At 38.5% G+C, this 15781-nt stretch overlaps 1 protein-coding gene across 3 annotated transcripts in view; it reads right to left on the bottom strand.

Annotated features, from left to right (window-relative positions):
• Positions 1 to 15781, bottom strand: part of PTPN4 (protein tyrosine phosphatase non-receptor type 4) — a 209411-nt gene that overhangs the window by 19885 nt on the left and 173745 nt on the right. For all 3 annotated transcript variants that reach the window (XM_044242627.1, XM_044242626.1, XM_044242628.1), the window contains 4 exons: positions 10145 to 10304; positions 6622 to 6705; positions 6474 to 6530; positions 2321 to 2477 (listed from right to left, as the gene is read on the bottom strand). In XM_044242627.1, the coding sequence (XP_044098562.1) occupies positions 2321 to 2477; positions 6474 to 6530; positions 6622 to 6705; positions 10145 to 10304 (458 nt within the window). The remainder of the gene's footprint in view (positions 1 to 2320; positions 2478 to 6473; positions 6531 to 6621; positions 6706 to 10144; positions 10305 to 15781) is intronic.

Raw genomic sequence — 15781 nt, 5'->3', positions numbered from 1 at the left:
GGGAAGGGTCAGAGAGAGTGCGTGGGTAAGAACCTTAAGCACGCTCCACCCCCAGCACTGAACCCCACGCAGAGCTATATCCATCTCACAGCCCTGGGATCATGACCTGAGCGGAAATCAAGAGTTAGATACTTAACCAACTGTGCCACCCAGGCACCCCCCAGTTCAGATTCTGACAACAAACAACAGAAAGATCTTTTGCAAGAAAAGCCCTAGGAGGTTTCCGCTCGTAATTTAAAGTATAAATAAAGTGATTTGGAACTGCAAAAAGACATGCCTTTTCCATTATATGGAATTTTGTTCATATTCTGGTTCTGTGTAAATCATTAATTTGTGAGTTGATAACTGAATGTCCTGGTGCTAAAGTGACTTCAACTATAAAATGGGGATAATATATCTATCTCATTAGATGGCTATATAGATTAAATGAGAATATACAAAATAGTCCAGGTGTAAAACTTAGCATTAAGTTCCTTAGGATCTGTTATCAAAAGAAAATGGAACAAAATTTAGAGAATATTATTCTTAGTATAAAATTTAAGTTGCATTATGTGACAGAAAATGCCTAATAATGAATCACCTAAACATCAGGTCTAAATAAAGGAGTCAAAATAGAATGTTCTGTTGAAGTCCTTTGAATTTTCTCAGAAAGCCAATTCCAGACCATGAATGCAGAAAAACACAAAGTAGAGAACATAAAATGAAAATGCCTGTTTGTGCCCAAGAGACAAAATGAGTACTGTATTTTTCTTTTTAAAATGAACTCTCCTGGAAAATTTTGCAGGGTTGGGTGTGGTGGGGTAGGGAATGGGTCGACTTTAACTATATTTTACATCCTTATGGTATATACTCAACAACTGGTAGCAAGGTATTAACCAATAATTACTCTTATGGATGAAACTATGATTACTGGCAAACTGTTCAGAACAAAACTAGAAGAATGTGTCTAGTGCTGGGATATAGGCATGTAAGAACTCTTCTCTGAGGGGACTGATAAAGTGTTATGGAAACTTGAAACAATGCCCTGTGAACACTGAAGGATGTGGGATTGTTAAACTGGAGAAAGGGGAATTTAACTTATTCTGATTGTACAAAGGGACAGAATTAGGAACAGAGACTGAAAGAAGGTGACTTTTTAGTTCAATTAAATGTTCAGACTACCCAGGGAAAGTGACCTGCTTCAGGAGTCACTGAGCGCTGTCCGCTGCCAGGATGATCTAGAGGAAACTCAGGCAATCAGCAAAACAGCTAGAGTGCATGGTATTAAAGCTTCTACAAACCTGGGACTCTGGCTCTGAATTAAATTGGCTGTCCAGATAAGAAATGACATGATTAGGCTACTGGCATTGTCTCCTGCCAACAAAGACAGGATTTTTACTTTATTTTATTGATTGATTGAGTTTTCCAAATTTATTTACTTATTTTTAAAAGATTTTATTTATTTGACAGATAGAGATCACAAGCAGGCAGAGAGGTAGGCAGAGAGAGAGGAGGAAGCAGGCTTCCTGCTGAGCAGAGAGCCCGATGTGGGGCTCGGATCCTAGGACCCTGGGATCATGACCCGAGCCGAAGGCAGAGGCTTTAACCCAGTAAGCCACCCGGAGCCCCCAAATTTATTTTTCTTTTAAATTAAGTTATTATCAGTTTATCTATCTATCTAAGATTTTATTTATTTGACAGAGAAAGAGACAGCCAGAGAGTGAACACAAGCAAGTGGAATGGGAGAGGGAGAAGCAGGCCTCCTGCAGACCAGGGAGCCCGATGCTGGGCTCGATCCCAGGAGCCTGGGATCATGACCTGAGCTGAAGGCAGACACTTAATGACTGAGCCATCCAGGCGCCCCCAAAGACAGGATTTTTAAAAATGCTTTAACTACAGCTTGTTACAGAGTGTTCTAAAAGTGGTTCAAAATATACTCATCTATGTAACATGTGTTTGCTGCATACCTACCACTACTAAAGCAACTGAGGGAAGTGGGAGGCCATTTTAGTTATGGTATTCAGAAGAGGACTTTCTAGGGATGGCAAATGAGCAGAGACCTGATGGAAGTGAGGGTAAAAGTCATATCAAAATCAAGGAGATTTAGGGAGAAGGAAAAACAAACAAACAAAAAAAGCCAGCAAATAATAGAGTGAGCAAGACTGTGGTAGGTAAGTGGCCAAGATTTCCATTTTAATCCAAGTGTGAATAGAAGCCAATGTGCTTTGAGCAGGACACTGCATGACATGACTTATGTTTTAAAAAGCCCACCCTGGTTGTTCTGTCTAGTAACAAATACTAACAGATTATAAAAATACTCAGTGCTGCATAGAGTACTTACCATTAGGTCGAACCAGGAGTACAAGTTCCCCAGAATGTCTCTCACAGCTAGCTTTGATAAACAGGACAACTTGATCATGGGTATGTTCTGCAATGTCCCGACCATTGATCAGCACAACTTGGTCCCCTTCATTCAATCGAGGGACACAGAGGTCAGCCTGTAATGTAACATAAATAAGGTTTCAGATGTGCACATAGCTTTCTGAAAATAAAGGACAGGAATTAATTTTTATAGACTCTACAGCAGGAGAACAAAAAGTACATAAAGAAAAGCATGAATCCATTTATTCATCTCTTTGTAAAAAGCAGAAATTGAGCTTTCCCATGAAGCTACTACTTTTCTTCCTTTTTCTTTCAACAGCTTTACCCCTGATGCCTTATTAAATGCCTAGATATACAGATAAGACTAATGGCGCATAGACGGTGACAGCCCTTACTCTCCAACTGTCCAGGTATGTACAAATTGCAGTTACTACAGTTCAGTTAAATAATACCAGTCTCCCAACAAAGTTCAAATTACAGTTACCACAACACATTAATTGTGAAAACCTGTGTAAAGTACGAGCTTTGCTACTAGCTCACGAGTCCACAAATCACTACATAGACAACAGATACACATCACGATCAGCGACCAATCACATCACTTCTTTCAAAATCTGCAGGTGATCTGTTGTTGTGTCTCTGTTACTCAGCTCATGCAGAGACAGCAAAGCAGGTATCTGTATCACCTCCTTGTCTCCCAGTGACAAACCCATGTAAATCTAAGGAGGCAACTGGCCAGCAAAGCAGGTATCTGCATCACCTCCTTGTCTCCCAGTGACAAACCCATGTAAATCTGAAGAGGCAACTGGCCAGAAAAGTTAAAAAACACAGCAAAGAAACAAAAGAGTGATAGTGATGGAAATAAAATTCGAGCTGAACATAAACCACTGACAGTGGAGAAACTGACATGACTACTGTTAGAGAGCCTCCAGGCAGGCACTGAGAGGAATTTGGTGGTCACATTTCACAACATTGAAAATGCACTGATAAAATGCTGGAAGTGAATTCAAATTTAAAAACGATCTGGACAATTTGCCAACATAAGAAAAACGCCTCCACTGTATTTTAAGTTATACGACAAAAAGGGCAACATTCCACTGTTCAAAGTACTTGTCCTAAGTTTCCACAAGGATAGAGAACACTTTATTTCTCAGTGTTTCTAGTGTAGAGCCTGCTTAAGATTCTTTCTCTCCCTCTCCTTCCCTCCACCTCTCTCTACCCCCACCTCTAAAAAAAATTAAATTAAAAATTAAAAAAAATTAAAAACCGGATCAAATATACATATGGAGCAATATGCATTTTCCCATTATTTACTCATTTCAAATGCAAATGTAATTAATTAACATACAATGTATTAGTTTCAGAGGTAGAAGTCACTGATGCATCAGTTTTATATAATACCCAGTGCTCAGTATATTATGAGCCCTCCTTAATGTCCATTACCCAGTTGCCCTATCCCCTTTCCCCTTCCCTCCAGCAACCCTCAGTTTGTTTCATATGATTAAGTTTCTTATGGTTTGTTTCCCTCTCTGATTTCCTCTTGTTGCATTTTCTATAATGGTATCTTATGAATATATTTCCATACTTATATGGAGCTACATCATTCATCATTTCAACAGCTGTAAAGTAGCATACAACTTATTTCACCAACTCTAATGAGGTACATTTTGGTCATCCCATCTTTATTATAAACAATATTACAATGAACATCCTTGCGTATCCTTTGTTTCCTAGTCCAACTTCTCCATTAGAGGCAATTGCTAAAAGTGGAATAAGTGGGTCAAAAAATATGTATTTGATTTAAATAAACAGAGTTTAAATTTGTTTTTAGTAAAGTTATACATCACACAGCTCGGAAAACTGACTAGGTCTAAAAGACTACTAAGACAAGAAACAATTTTTTGTACTCCTCTGTACCATTTTCACACGCCAGGCAACTTCTTTCAACATTTTACCTACATCTTTTGTATCTAGTTCGGTATCTCTAAATAACATCCTCATTTTGTGTTTTCTTCAGTTTTTAAATTTTATTCTTATTTTTTAAAGATTTTATTTATCCCTTTGAGAGAGAAACAGAGAGAGCACAAGCAGGGGGAGAGAGAGAGGGAGAAGATGACTCCCTGCTCAGCCAGGAGCCCAGACACGGGGCTCGATCACAGGACCTAGAGATCATGACCCAAGCCAAAGGCAGATGCTTAACCATCTAAGCCACCCAGGTGCCCCTTTAATTTTCTATTTTAGACATTATGTACAGGTGAGAATTAGCGATCTTTAATCTTCTCATCTGTAGTCTGTCCCAAATACATATTTCCCATTAAGTATGTACTAATAAATAATTTTGACTATTTCCTCTATCTATGTCCCCATCCTTCACATGCAGAATAGGTTCAGGAGGCATTTTATACATCATACCCCTATCCTGTCCCCACTGCCCACAAGTGATTTGTTGAAAAGTGGACATTTGCTATGAGCTGGATCTGTGAAGGACTTACTTCCCAGGAGTCTGTAAAATCGGACTGAGGTTTAATCCCTCTAGGTGGCTGAGCTGGTAATATATGAATCTGGAAGTTACTATTAGCCCATCATATCAACTGAGGAGACTAATGGTAGCTATACAATTTCTCTTTAGTAGAGATGCAGGGGTCACAGGTCACAGTAGAGATGCAAGTGAACTAACTAACTAACTAACTAACTAACCTGAATCTGTTACTAAGAGCACTCTTTTTATTAGACTGAATTTAGAGGAGCGAGAGAGATGAGGTTGATTCCCTATACAAATTGGTTTGCAGTGAGAGAGAAAAATGGAACATGCAAAAAACTAGAGATGAAATATTTAGAGTCCTGATGTTCATTTTAAAGTTTGTTGTTGTTGTTGTTTTTGTTTTCCCTAAAGATCTGATGGCAATCCTATCCTTGGGTTTTGTGAGAAAACTCTACAGCTATATGATTAGGTAAACGACTTTGTATTTATGCTCAAGCTAGGGATATTGTAGAGTACCCTGTTATTTGCAACCAACAAAGTCCTTAACAACCAGAACCAAAACTGTGTATCATGATATCCCTGATCAGTCTTGACTGTGATCTTCAAACTAATTTTAAGGTTGCCGTGAAGCACCAAAGAAAGCATAACTGGCCTTTTTCTCTCAGGGTGCTGGTCTATACCTTTCCTAGGACAGAGAGACAGGTAAATGATAAAAGGTGCTGATTGCAAAGTCCTTGAAGACCAGTTAGGTCAAGTAGGCAACAACATAAATGGGAATTTGAAAGCAGTATTTGTTACATATACAAGTAGTAAAGATAACACATCCACAATTAAAGAGTTATCCTTATGATGAGCAGAAAGTTCTTGAGTGCTAAAGGTGAATGAAGGGTACAGAAGGGTTCATCATAATGGGTACCTAGACTTCCCTATACTTTTGTTTAAAATGTTTAATATAATATTTTTGTTTAGTATGTTTCAGTGAAAAATTTAAAAACTGTTCTATAGGGAAAACACAGGTATCATTTCTATTTAAAGTAAATTTTTTTAAACAAAAAATAGGCACATAGACTGTAGATAAACAATTTTAAATGAAAAAAAAAGCAAACAAAAAAGAAAAACAAATACTATACTGTCTACATTTTGCTATTTGAAGGAGTTATTTTGATAGAATCTTTTAAAACTTTAGAAACACTTTCAGTTAGGGGCGCCTGGGTGGCTCAGTGGGTAAAGCCGCTGCCTTCGGCTCAGATCATGATCTCAGGGTCCTGGGATCGAGTCCCGCATCGGGCTCTCTGCTCAGCAGGGAGCCTGCTTCTCTCTCTCTCTGTCTGCCTCTCGGTCTACTTGTGATTTCTCTCTGTCAAAAAATAAATTAAAAAAAAAAATCTTTAAAAAAAAAAAAAAAGAAAAAGAAACACTTTCAGTTATATATAGCTTCTTTACAAAAACAAGGGTTTTTAAAAAACTCCTATAGACTAGAAATAAAAACGAACTTCCCAGATTTAGCCAACATTTGATACTCGAGGAATTAAAAGAAATGATTAATTTATTCCTTTATTTAAACTAATAAAAATTAAATGAGTACATTTTCTTGAAAACAGGATTTACTTGCAAGATTCAGATAACTCACAGGTGTTCCTGGTGCTACTCGAGACACAATCACAGGCATCTTCTGATCATACCCTCCCTGAACAACAGAACAAGTCAGATATCAGCCAAATATTACAAAATAAACACATCTTAATTTAAAAACCTGTACAATGTAAATTCTAGATTACCTTTACATTGAATCCAAACCTTCCATTTTCATCAGGTTTCATTCTGATTAGAACAAGATTATCTTGTGGAATACCACCATTAGGCTTAAAAAGACAAAAATAAGTAACTTGTAATTTTGCCCATTTATAATCTCCCCTCAAAGATATACATGATATACATGATGTATACTTTTTGTATGTTGATATTATCTGTAGTGTATAAAAATCACAATTTAAATTCCAATGTTAACTTTGGAAAGTAAATTTTGACTAATAACTTGCAGTTACACCAACTAGATATAGACTCCTTGCCCCTGCATGCTAGGCTAAGTTTAAGGAGAAACAGGCATTATGAATTAAGTTATTAACTGCAATACCTCTGGAACCTAACTCAAAGCTCTGCATACAATAAGTGTTCCTAAGTGTTACATGAATTCACATTCCTTCCTCTGCTTTTTAAAATCAGTTTTAGGGACGCCTGGGTGACTCAGTTGGTTGGACGACTGCCTTCAGCTCAGGTCATGATCCCGGAGTCCCGGGATCGAGTCCCGCATCGGGCTCCCAGCTCCATGGGGCGTCTGCTTCTCCCTCTGACCTTCTCCTTGCTCATGCTCTCACTGTCTCTCTCTCAAATAAATAAATAAAATCTTTAAAAAAATAAAAAATAAAAATAAAACCAGTTTTATTGGGAAATAATTCACATTCTTCCTTATAATCACTTCTAATTATATTACCTTCAAACTGTCTTTCTCCTTGCTCTAGACCCAGGCCCTCTTCCAAATTGCTATAGCAATTCTCTTCTCTTCTACATTATCCATTTCCTCCACCCTTCAGAGAAATACTCTTATTTCTCCCCTCCCCAAACAAACAAACAAAACCCTTCTTCTCTGGATTCTACTTCCCTATCTGTCTCCTTCCTCTTGTTGTTAAAGTTCTTTAAAAGAGTTGGCCACATTTGCTATCTCTATTTCCCCTGATCCCAACCTCCCACAGTCACATTTTTATCCCCAGTGGATGGAGCATCAAAACTGTTCTAATTAAGGTCACCAAAGAGCTTCACATTGCTAAATCCAGCGTTCAACTGTCAGCCCTCATCCTACTTGACTTGCCAGTAACACTTGACAAAACTGGTTATTCTCTCTGTGACTTTCTCACCAGTCAGTCAGTTAGCCAGTAGACTCGTTTTCTTCCTACTTTGCTGTCTGCATCTTCTCAGTCTCCTTTGCTGGTTTCTTCATCTCCCTAATGTTGACATTTTGAAGGACCAAAGGCTCACTTTCTAGAACCTCTTTTATTTAGTCATCTGCACATACCACACTCCCTTGGTGTTGTCTTCCTGTCTTGTGGTTTTACATACTGTCTACAAGCCACCAAACCTCAATGTTTTAACTCTAGCTTGGACCACTCCTTCACCTCCAGAATCCTCTCTGTAAGTGGATTTTTAGTAGCCATCTCAAACTTGGCATGCCCCAAACCACTCTCCCGATAGTCCACCCATACCTGCTCTACATACAGCAGCCTTCCACATCTCGGAAATTGGCAACTTCATCCTACTAGTTGTTCGGGCCTAAAACTTTACTATTATCTTTGATTCCTCTCTTTCTCCAGTACTCTACACACAGCCCCTCAAGCATATCATGTTAGCTCTGTTCTCAAACCACCCAGAATACAGCCATGTTGTCCTCCTTCCACTGCTGCCAGCCAGATCCAGATCACCCCACATCCCCTGGAATACTGCACTACCTCACAACCAGTACCTTTACTTCTGCCCTGCTTTCTGCTTTCAGTCTGTTTTCAAGACAAGAGCCAGACTGATACTGTTACAACTTAAGGGACGTCATGCTGCTTTTCTCCTCAAATGTGTCCAACCCTTCTTGCTTCCTATCTCAGATTAATTTAGGGATAAAAACCAAAATCTTTAAAGGTTGTGGGGATTTGGCCCTCTCCTCTTCATTAGCTTATTTCGCTCTGGCCACACTGACTCCCTTGGTGTTCCCTGACTGTATCAGTCACACTCCTTCCTTTGTATCTCTGTTCCCTCAGCTCACCTGCTCTTCCACTAGATAGCTCTATAACTCATCACTGAATTCATGCCTGGTTTCCACTATTTTAAGTTGTGGCACTCTTGAAATTCTCTGACCTCTACTCTTGAAATTCTCTGACCTCTTCCTGCTTTATTTTTCTCCTTAATCTAATATGCTATATATTTAAATGATTCACCTTGTTTACAGTTTGTCTCACCCTTATCCCCAGAATGTTAAGTTCCTTGAAGGTAGAGTTTTTTGGTTTTTTTCCTCCCTATTTTATTCAGATATATTCCCACAGCCTACAATAATATATGGTACACAGCAGGTACTCAATAATTAATTTTTGCATGAATGGACAAATTAGACTGTAGATTATTTAACAGCAGGGACCATGTCTTATTTGTCTTTATATGCCACTATCCTCCAAAAGTACCCAGTATATAGAAAAAACCCCAATGACTATGAACGAATTAATGATACATGAGAATCACCACAAAGATAATACCATAGCTGTTGTTCATTTTTGGGAAGGATTCTCATCTTTTTTTGATGTTTGTGATGGTAGAGCAGTAAGTGTCAGAGAATAGAGCTGCCTCTTGCTTTTCAAACTTTGATACAAAAGGGCGATGAGAGCATGGTCACTGAATCTTTTAGTACTGCCAATCCCTGCTGTGGACCTCCAATCCCTGCACTTTATTTTATTCCCTGATGTCCCTGTAAGTTTCCTGAAATACACCCATATTTATCTGTTTTGATACTTCTTCATGAACACAGTGTATCCCTAAAATTTACTGGCAAATCTCACCTTTGGTTTATTTACATCTACTTGAGAAAGCAATGAAAATTCATAAATCAGAGGATTCTGAAAGTTACCATTTTCATGTGGTAAAAGCATATTCTCTAAGGGAAAAATACCAACAAAATTCATAAATATATTTTACAGAACAGAGAATAATCATATACTCCAGGGATCTGTACTCAATTTCAAAAAGTTGATGAAAATGATATTCTCTGCGTTCAGTGAATTATATAATAAAGTCAGGGGTATTTAATGCATTAGTAGCATTTGTTCTGAAATGTGTGTTATTTTTGTTTTGTTTTGTTTTTTTTAAAGATTTTATTTATTTATTTGACAGAGAGAGATCACAAGTAGGCAGAGAGGCAGGTACAGAGAGAGAGCAGAGCAGAGAGCCTGATGCGGGACTCGATCCCAGGACCCCGAGATCATGACCTGAGCCGAAGGCAGCGGCTTAACCCACTGAGCCACCCAGGCGCCCTGAAATGTGTGTTTTGCAAGACTAAAATCAACATAAATTTGTCAAGAATGAACTTTTAGAACAACGATAAAAGGAAATCCCACAATTGAGTTATATCATGGCAAATTTCATGAGCAACATATGATGAAAAAGAGGAAGCACCCTAATATAATTTACAGACAAAACATACCACAGTATAAATAATTTCACTCCCGATTAAAAAATTTCCAAGAAATGTGAGACTATCTGAAAGGTACTTACAGTAGATTTTTCAGGGGAAGATGGAACATCAAATGTTTCGTTAATATGGTTTTCTAGATCTTGTTGAGAATGTGAATAATGAATTTGGTTCCAGCTATTTTTCTTTGATTGTTTGGGTGGTAAAGCTGGAGGCTGCCCATCTCCAGGGGTCTCCTGTGATCTGGACAGGAAAAGAGAAAATGAGTATTTGGAAGCTGTCTTCTAGAACTGTTATTTTAAAAGCTAGGGTCAGGGTGCCTGGGTGGCTCATTTGGTTAAGCAGCTGTCCTGGGCTCCGGTTGTGGTCCTGGGATGGAGCCCCACATGTGACGCTGGCTCCCTACTCAATGGGAACCTGCTTCTCCCTCTGCCCCCCCCCACTGCTTTTCTTGCTTGTACTCTCTCTCTGTCAAATAAATAAATAAATATCTTTAACAAAAAACAAACAAACAAACAAACAAAAACCAGAAACCTAGGGTCAAAAACAAAACAAAATAAAAGCTAGAGTCAAGCAACTCTAATATTTACAATGTAGAGTAGGAGATAAGCTTTAAATACCATGTTTACAAGAGCTACCGTTTAATGAAACCTTTCTTAACTTGGAAGTTTAAATTGTACACTGAATTCCCTACTTTATCAAATCTGTAAACAATTCTATATAATAATCAAATACACTTTAAGGATATCACAATGAAGATATCTATTAATCTACTATAACAGTACACACACTTTTCCTAAGCACTTTTTAAAAATAAGGTTATCAGTGGAGTCACATGGGTAGCCAGGGAAAAAGATAGTCAAAGGAAAATCAGAATGGAGAGTTGAACTGTCCCACAGATAAAACACCTGGTACAATCTAGAGAACTTGTGATTGATCCACTTTACTTAGAAATAAAACACAAGGGATGCCTGGGCATCTTGGTCAGTTAAGTGTCTTTCTTCCGCTCAGGTCATGATCCCAGGGTCCTGGGACTGAGTCCTGCACTGGGCTCCTTGTTCGGGGCAGGGGGAGTCTGCTTCTCCCTCTGCCTGCCATTCCCCCTGCTTGTGTTCTCTCTCTCTCTGACAAATAAATAATAAAATCTTAAGAAAAAAAGAAAAACACCATGAAAGTAATGAACTGCAACAAAGATTAGAATCTGAGTAAGAGTGCTGAGCTCACTAAGGAGATAAAACAGGACAAAACATTGTTGGAGCATGTAATTTAAAGAAACAAAATTCCATTAACATTAGGGAGCACAAGCCTCAATTTGTGATGGCAAAAATTGATAGAAAGAGCTAGGCAGGAGAATCTTCAAGGTAAAAACAGTAGCTTTTTAAAGAACCAGCATAGTGTATGTAAAAATATTACTTAGGAGTTTTCCAAAAAGGCCAGAAGGGGGAACCAGTGGCTCAGCTAGCATCCTAGGAAGCACACATCCATGGAGGTTGTGAGAGTGAGGAAAGTGAGGCAAGGGGAAATAGTTCGTAAGAGTACTGACCATTTCTGAGGTTATTATTTATCTCTGTGATGCCAGGCGGTCTTTGGGAAAAGAAAGTAATTACTGTCCCATTGCCCAAGGTCTCAGTGAGATGACAGCTGCTGTGTCAAGTTCCATGGCTGCTGCTATACTATTCAGGCACAGATTTCATTCAGTTTCTGCTTTTTTTGTTGAGGGAAAATAGTTGCCCAAGATACGAGCTGTAAGGTCCTGAGGAAGTGGAACTTCATTAGACTGTATTATTGTTTAAAAATCATTCTCCACCCTCTCTGGTTGACATTATTAGGCTTGGCCATATGACTTGCTCTGTCCAATGAAATGTGAGTAGAAGTAGTCACTTCTGAAAGGACACTTTAGGAAACAGCTCATGATTTATTGTGCTTTTCTTTTTCCTTGGCCATGTAACTAGTCATGCCCCACACAAGAGTGTGGGTCTTGGAATGGACATGGCATGGAGGAGGGACACAGATGATCCATGATATACATATAATGTAAGAAAGAAACAACGTTTGTTGTTATGAGCTGCTATGAGTTGGGGTAATTTGTCACCACAGCATAATTTATCCCAAGAAAATGGATACAGAAATTAGTGTCAGAGTGGCTCTTTGATACATATGCTCTCCCTAGGTAGAGAAGGTTGTGAAACTTACTTAGAGGCTCACTGCTAAATATCTGGTAGATACAGGTAATGAAGCTAAAAATTTTATTAGTGCCAAGGAAGTCAGCCAAGTTTAATGGTTTAAATGTATGGTCCTCCAGAAATGTTCCTCTTAAGAGAAAATACAGTCATTCCAAATTTTCAGAATGTAAAATAAAATTTAATCATTAGGGGTGCCTGGGTGGCTCAGTTGTTGGGCATCTGCCTTCAGCTTGGGTCATGGTCCTGGAGTCCTGGGGTCAGGCTCCGCGTTGGGCTCTCTGCTGGGCGGGGGCCTGCTTCTCCCTCTCCCACTTGCCCTGCTTGTGTTCCTTCTCTCACTGTGTCTCTCTCTGTCAAGGAATAAATAAAAATCTTAAAAAAAAAAACAACCCAAAACTTAATCATTAAAAAAGTAGGTAAGCCATAGTGCCCACTCAGTCTAACTTTCTACATAGAAGTCTTCAGGGAACAAAATGCTCTAAATTCTGAGAAGTCTGTAAGGACTGCATCAAAGAACATACATTTTTTCCCCCCCCAGCAAGGCCTTCTTCGAGTCTTCCTTGATGGTCAGGGATTCCAGGTACCAAGCCCAATAGTTTTATTCTATTAGTTTCAACTGCCAAGAGCCCAAGCCTTTAAGATCCAATACATTCAAGTGTTGCTAATCCAGGAAAATGTTCCCACAGATGAGAACAGGGACACGGACCTTAAACATGGCCTGCCGGAAGGGATCAGGACACAAAGATGGATATCCTCTCACATAACCTCATAGATGTGACATTTCTAAAAAGCAGTTGATCAAAAAAGCCTCTAAGACTTTAAAAAAACCAGAAGTCACTGGACTCCACATCTATCAATCAACAGGTCTCAATTCCTTGCTTAGGGTTAAGAATGACCAGGTGAATAAAAGTTTTTTCTAGTTTTGCATATAGCTATCACACCCAGGAAACAGCCTCAAAACTAAAGATCTACAGGGCATAGTATAAGGTTGAGATCAGAAGGGAATGGAGTTAGAGTAACTTACTTTATTATTGGTCTAGTAAACAGACCAATATATAACAATTCTAAAATATACAACAGGGACAAACTCAAGCTTGACTTGTAAAGCAGCATCTTAAGTGAGCCAAATCTGATGGGTATGGGTATAACAGTGACAATGCTCAGTTATAAGATAGGTAAAGTACTGAGATTATGGGACATTCTGCTAAAACTGTTTAATCTATTACTGGCACTAAAGATTAGGCATATACAGTCAAAAAAGCTCCAGAAGTGATTTTATTATGCACTGCTAATTAGAGATCATTGTCCTGTAACATTGGTTGCATATTCATGGCTGGCGGGCGAATTTTGGCCAACATAATTAAGCCCATTATTTTTTCTTTATAAAATATGAGTTAATTGGCTACATTTAAAAACTTACATATGTATCTGGATTTCCAGAATGGAAAATCTGGAAGCTCTGGAAAAAACGAAACTGCATTATCACTGGTCAAAGCCAAGAATCAGCTGTTGCCTTTAGATGGGCCATGAGCATCCCAGTCCACATAAATCCCACCCAGGGTTACTTCTGAGATTCCAGTAGGTATTTGAGTTGAACCTCTCCTTTAAATTCAAAGTCCACAGGAAAACAGAGAAAGGAAGAGAGCCAAGCACACAGGCTTGAGCTGGGATTTAAGCCAAGTTCTAAAGAAAAGGTGAGCGAAAGCAGCATGCCCAGCAAGGATTAGTCAAGACAGAACTCAGGAAAACACTGTAATTTCAGACTTCAGGAAAAGGGCTATCTGCTTTCTCTCATTGTTTTAAGTAACTCTGGTGTTAGAATAACTTCTCAGAGCCTGATGGTCAGGCTCTCCAGATGTCAGACTGCTGCAGAGGAACAGATAGGTCTGGGAGCTTTTACAAACTAATTATGTGCTTTCCCAGTAATCCCAGTAACTATTTGCCCTTTTTATGTCTCCATGTCCAATAACCAAAGTCGATCTATATATAGCTATATATCTACTTGTGTCTCTAACAGTCTATCAAAGTAATCAAGGATGTAGGCACAGAATCCTGAAATTCTTAGTTTAAAAAAAAAAGATTTTATTTACTTAATTGACAGAGATCACAAGTAGGCAGAGACACAGGCAGAGAGAGAGAGAGGGAAGCAGGCTTCCGGCTGAGCAGAGATGCGGGGGGCTCAATCACAGGACCCTGAGATCATGACCCGAGCTGAAGGTAGAGGCTTAAACCCACTGAGCCACCCAGGTGCCCCCTGAAATTCTTATTTTGAACAAAGGTCATCAATTACATTTTAAGACATAGTCCAAGTGTATTAATTCAATTGATCATAACAAATAACTTCCTACTTCATATCTAATTTAGAAATCATGAGTATAGTTAATTTATTACTTATTCAATTACCTAGGAAGATGACTTTCATAGGTAGACCATGAATTATAAATTAAAATCCATTTAAAATAATTTCATAAAATAGACCAATTCTAAAAAAAAATACCGTTTCTAGGCAAAAAATAAAACCCCCCACAATTGCTAATTATAAAAGAATACAGAGATATTATATACTTTGGAAGAATAACCAGGCAGCATAGTGGAACACAGCCACATCAGAAATAACTCCCCTGGAAAAAGAAAAAAAAAAGAAATAAAGAAATAATTCCTCTGAGAGAAGGGATCTATGACTTAAAGAGAAAGCCAGCATCTATCAGATAGTTCAGACAGGACTAGGGAGATGGGAACCAAAGAAAAAAGTGTGCATCAGAGCTCTGGCTGACATCTCACACAAGTGGAGGTAATCCTTTGGCTTTGAAGATGGGAGCGAGAAAAGAAAAAAGACGGGAGCTAGAAAAGATCTGTTACAAGGAGCGTATAGAAAGAAGTATAATCATAAATGGATTATTTTGTTACTTATAAAAAAGAAAAAGTGGCAAGGTAAGCCCTACAAATTGTGAATAAAAGAAACAATGCTGAAGATTCAACTGTATATACATACCACTCACAGAAGCATAAAAAGTTTAATTTAAAAAAGACTAGAAAACAAACAAAATCCATATTCTTGGTATAAGCTAATACAAACTTGCCAGGACTGATGGCTCATTTTAAGATTCTAATGTTCGAAGATGCATACTAGGAACTCATGTCTCATTCAACTATAGTCCCGAGTGCTATCCAAGTTCTCACTGGGGAGTAACCCTACTACTATACTTTACTTATACCATGAAAGATGCAGATAAAATTCTGATTCAGAATTCAGGCTTCCTGACATGCTGGCTAATTTATAGTGACAATCACAGTATTTAAAAGTAAACACCACTGAAAACTGGTTATTAATTAATGCTCAAGGCAATTTAAACAGTGCATATAAACTCTCAGGGATACGATAAATATGAGAATAGAATTGAAAATGACATATTACCGTATCAGTAGGAATCTATTTCAGAAACAAGGTCCCAGACCTGAGATACTTGGTTTCAACCAAACTCCAAGTCCCTGACTTAGCTCACAAAAGTGAGTACTAGAGACATGTGCCAGAGGTAG

This window comes from Neovison vison, chromosome 3, assembly GCF_020171115.1.
Source record: "Neovison vison isolate M4711 chromosome 3, ASM_NN_V1, whole genome shotgun sequence".
Lineage (NCBI taxonomy): Eukaryota > Metazoa > Chordata > Mammalia > Carnivora > Mustelidae > Neogale > Neogale vison.
Note: the sequence above shows the minus strand (reverse complement) of the source record. Positions and strands in the feature narration are given on the sequence as shown.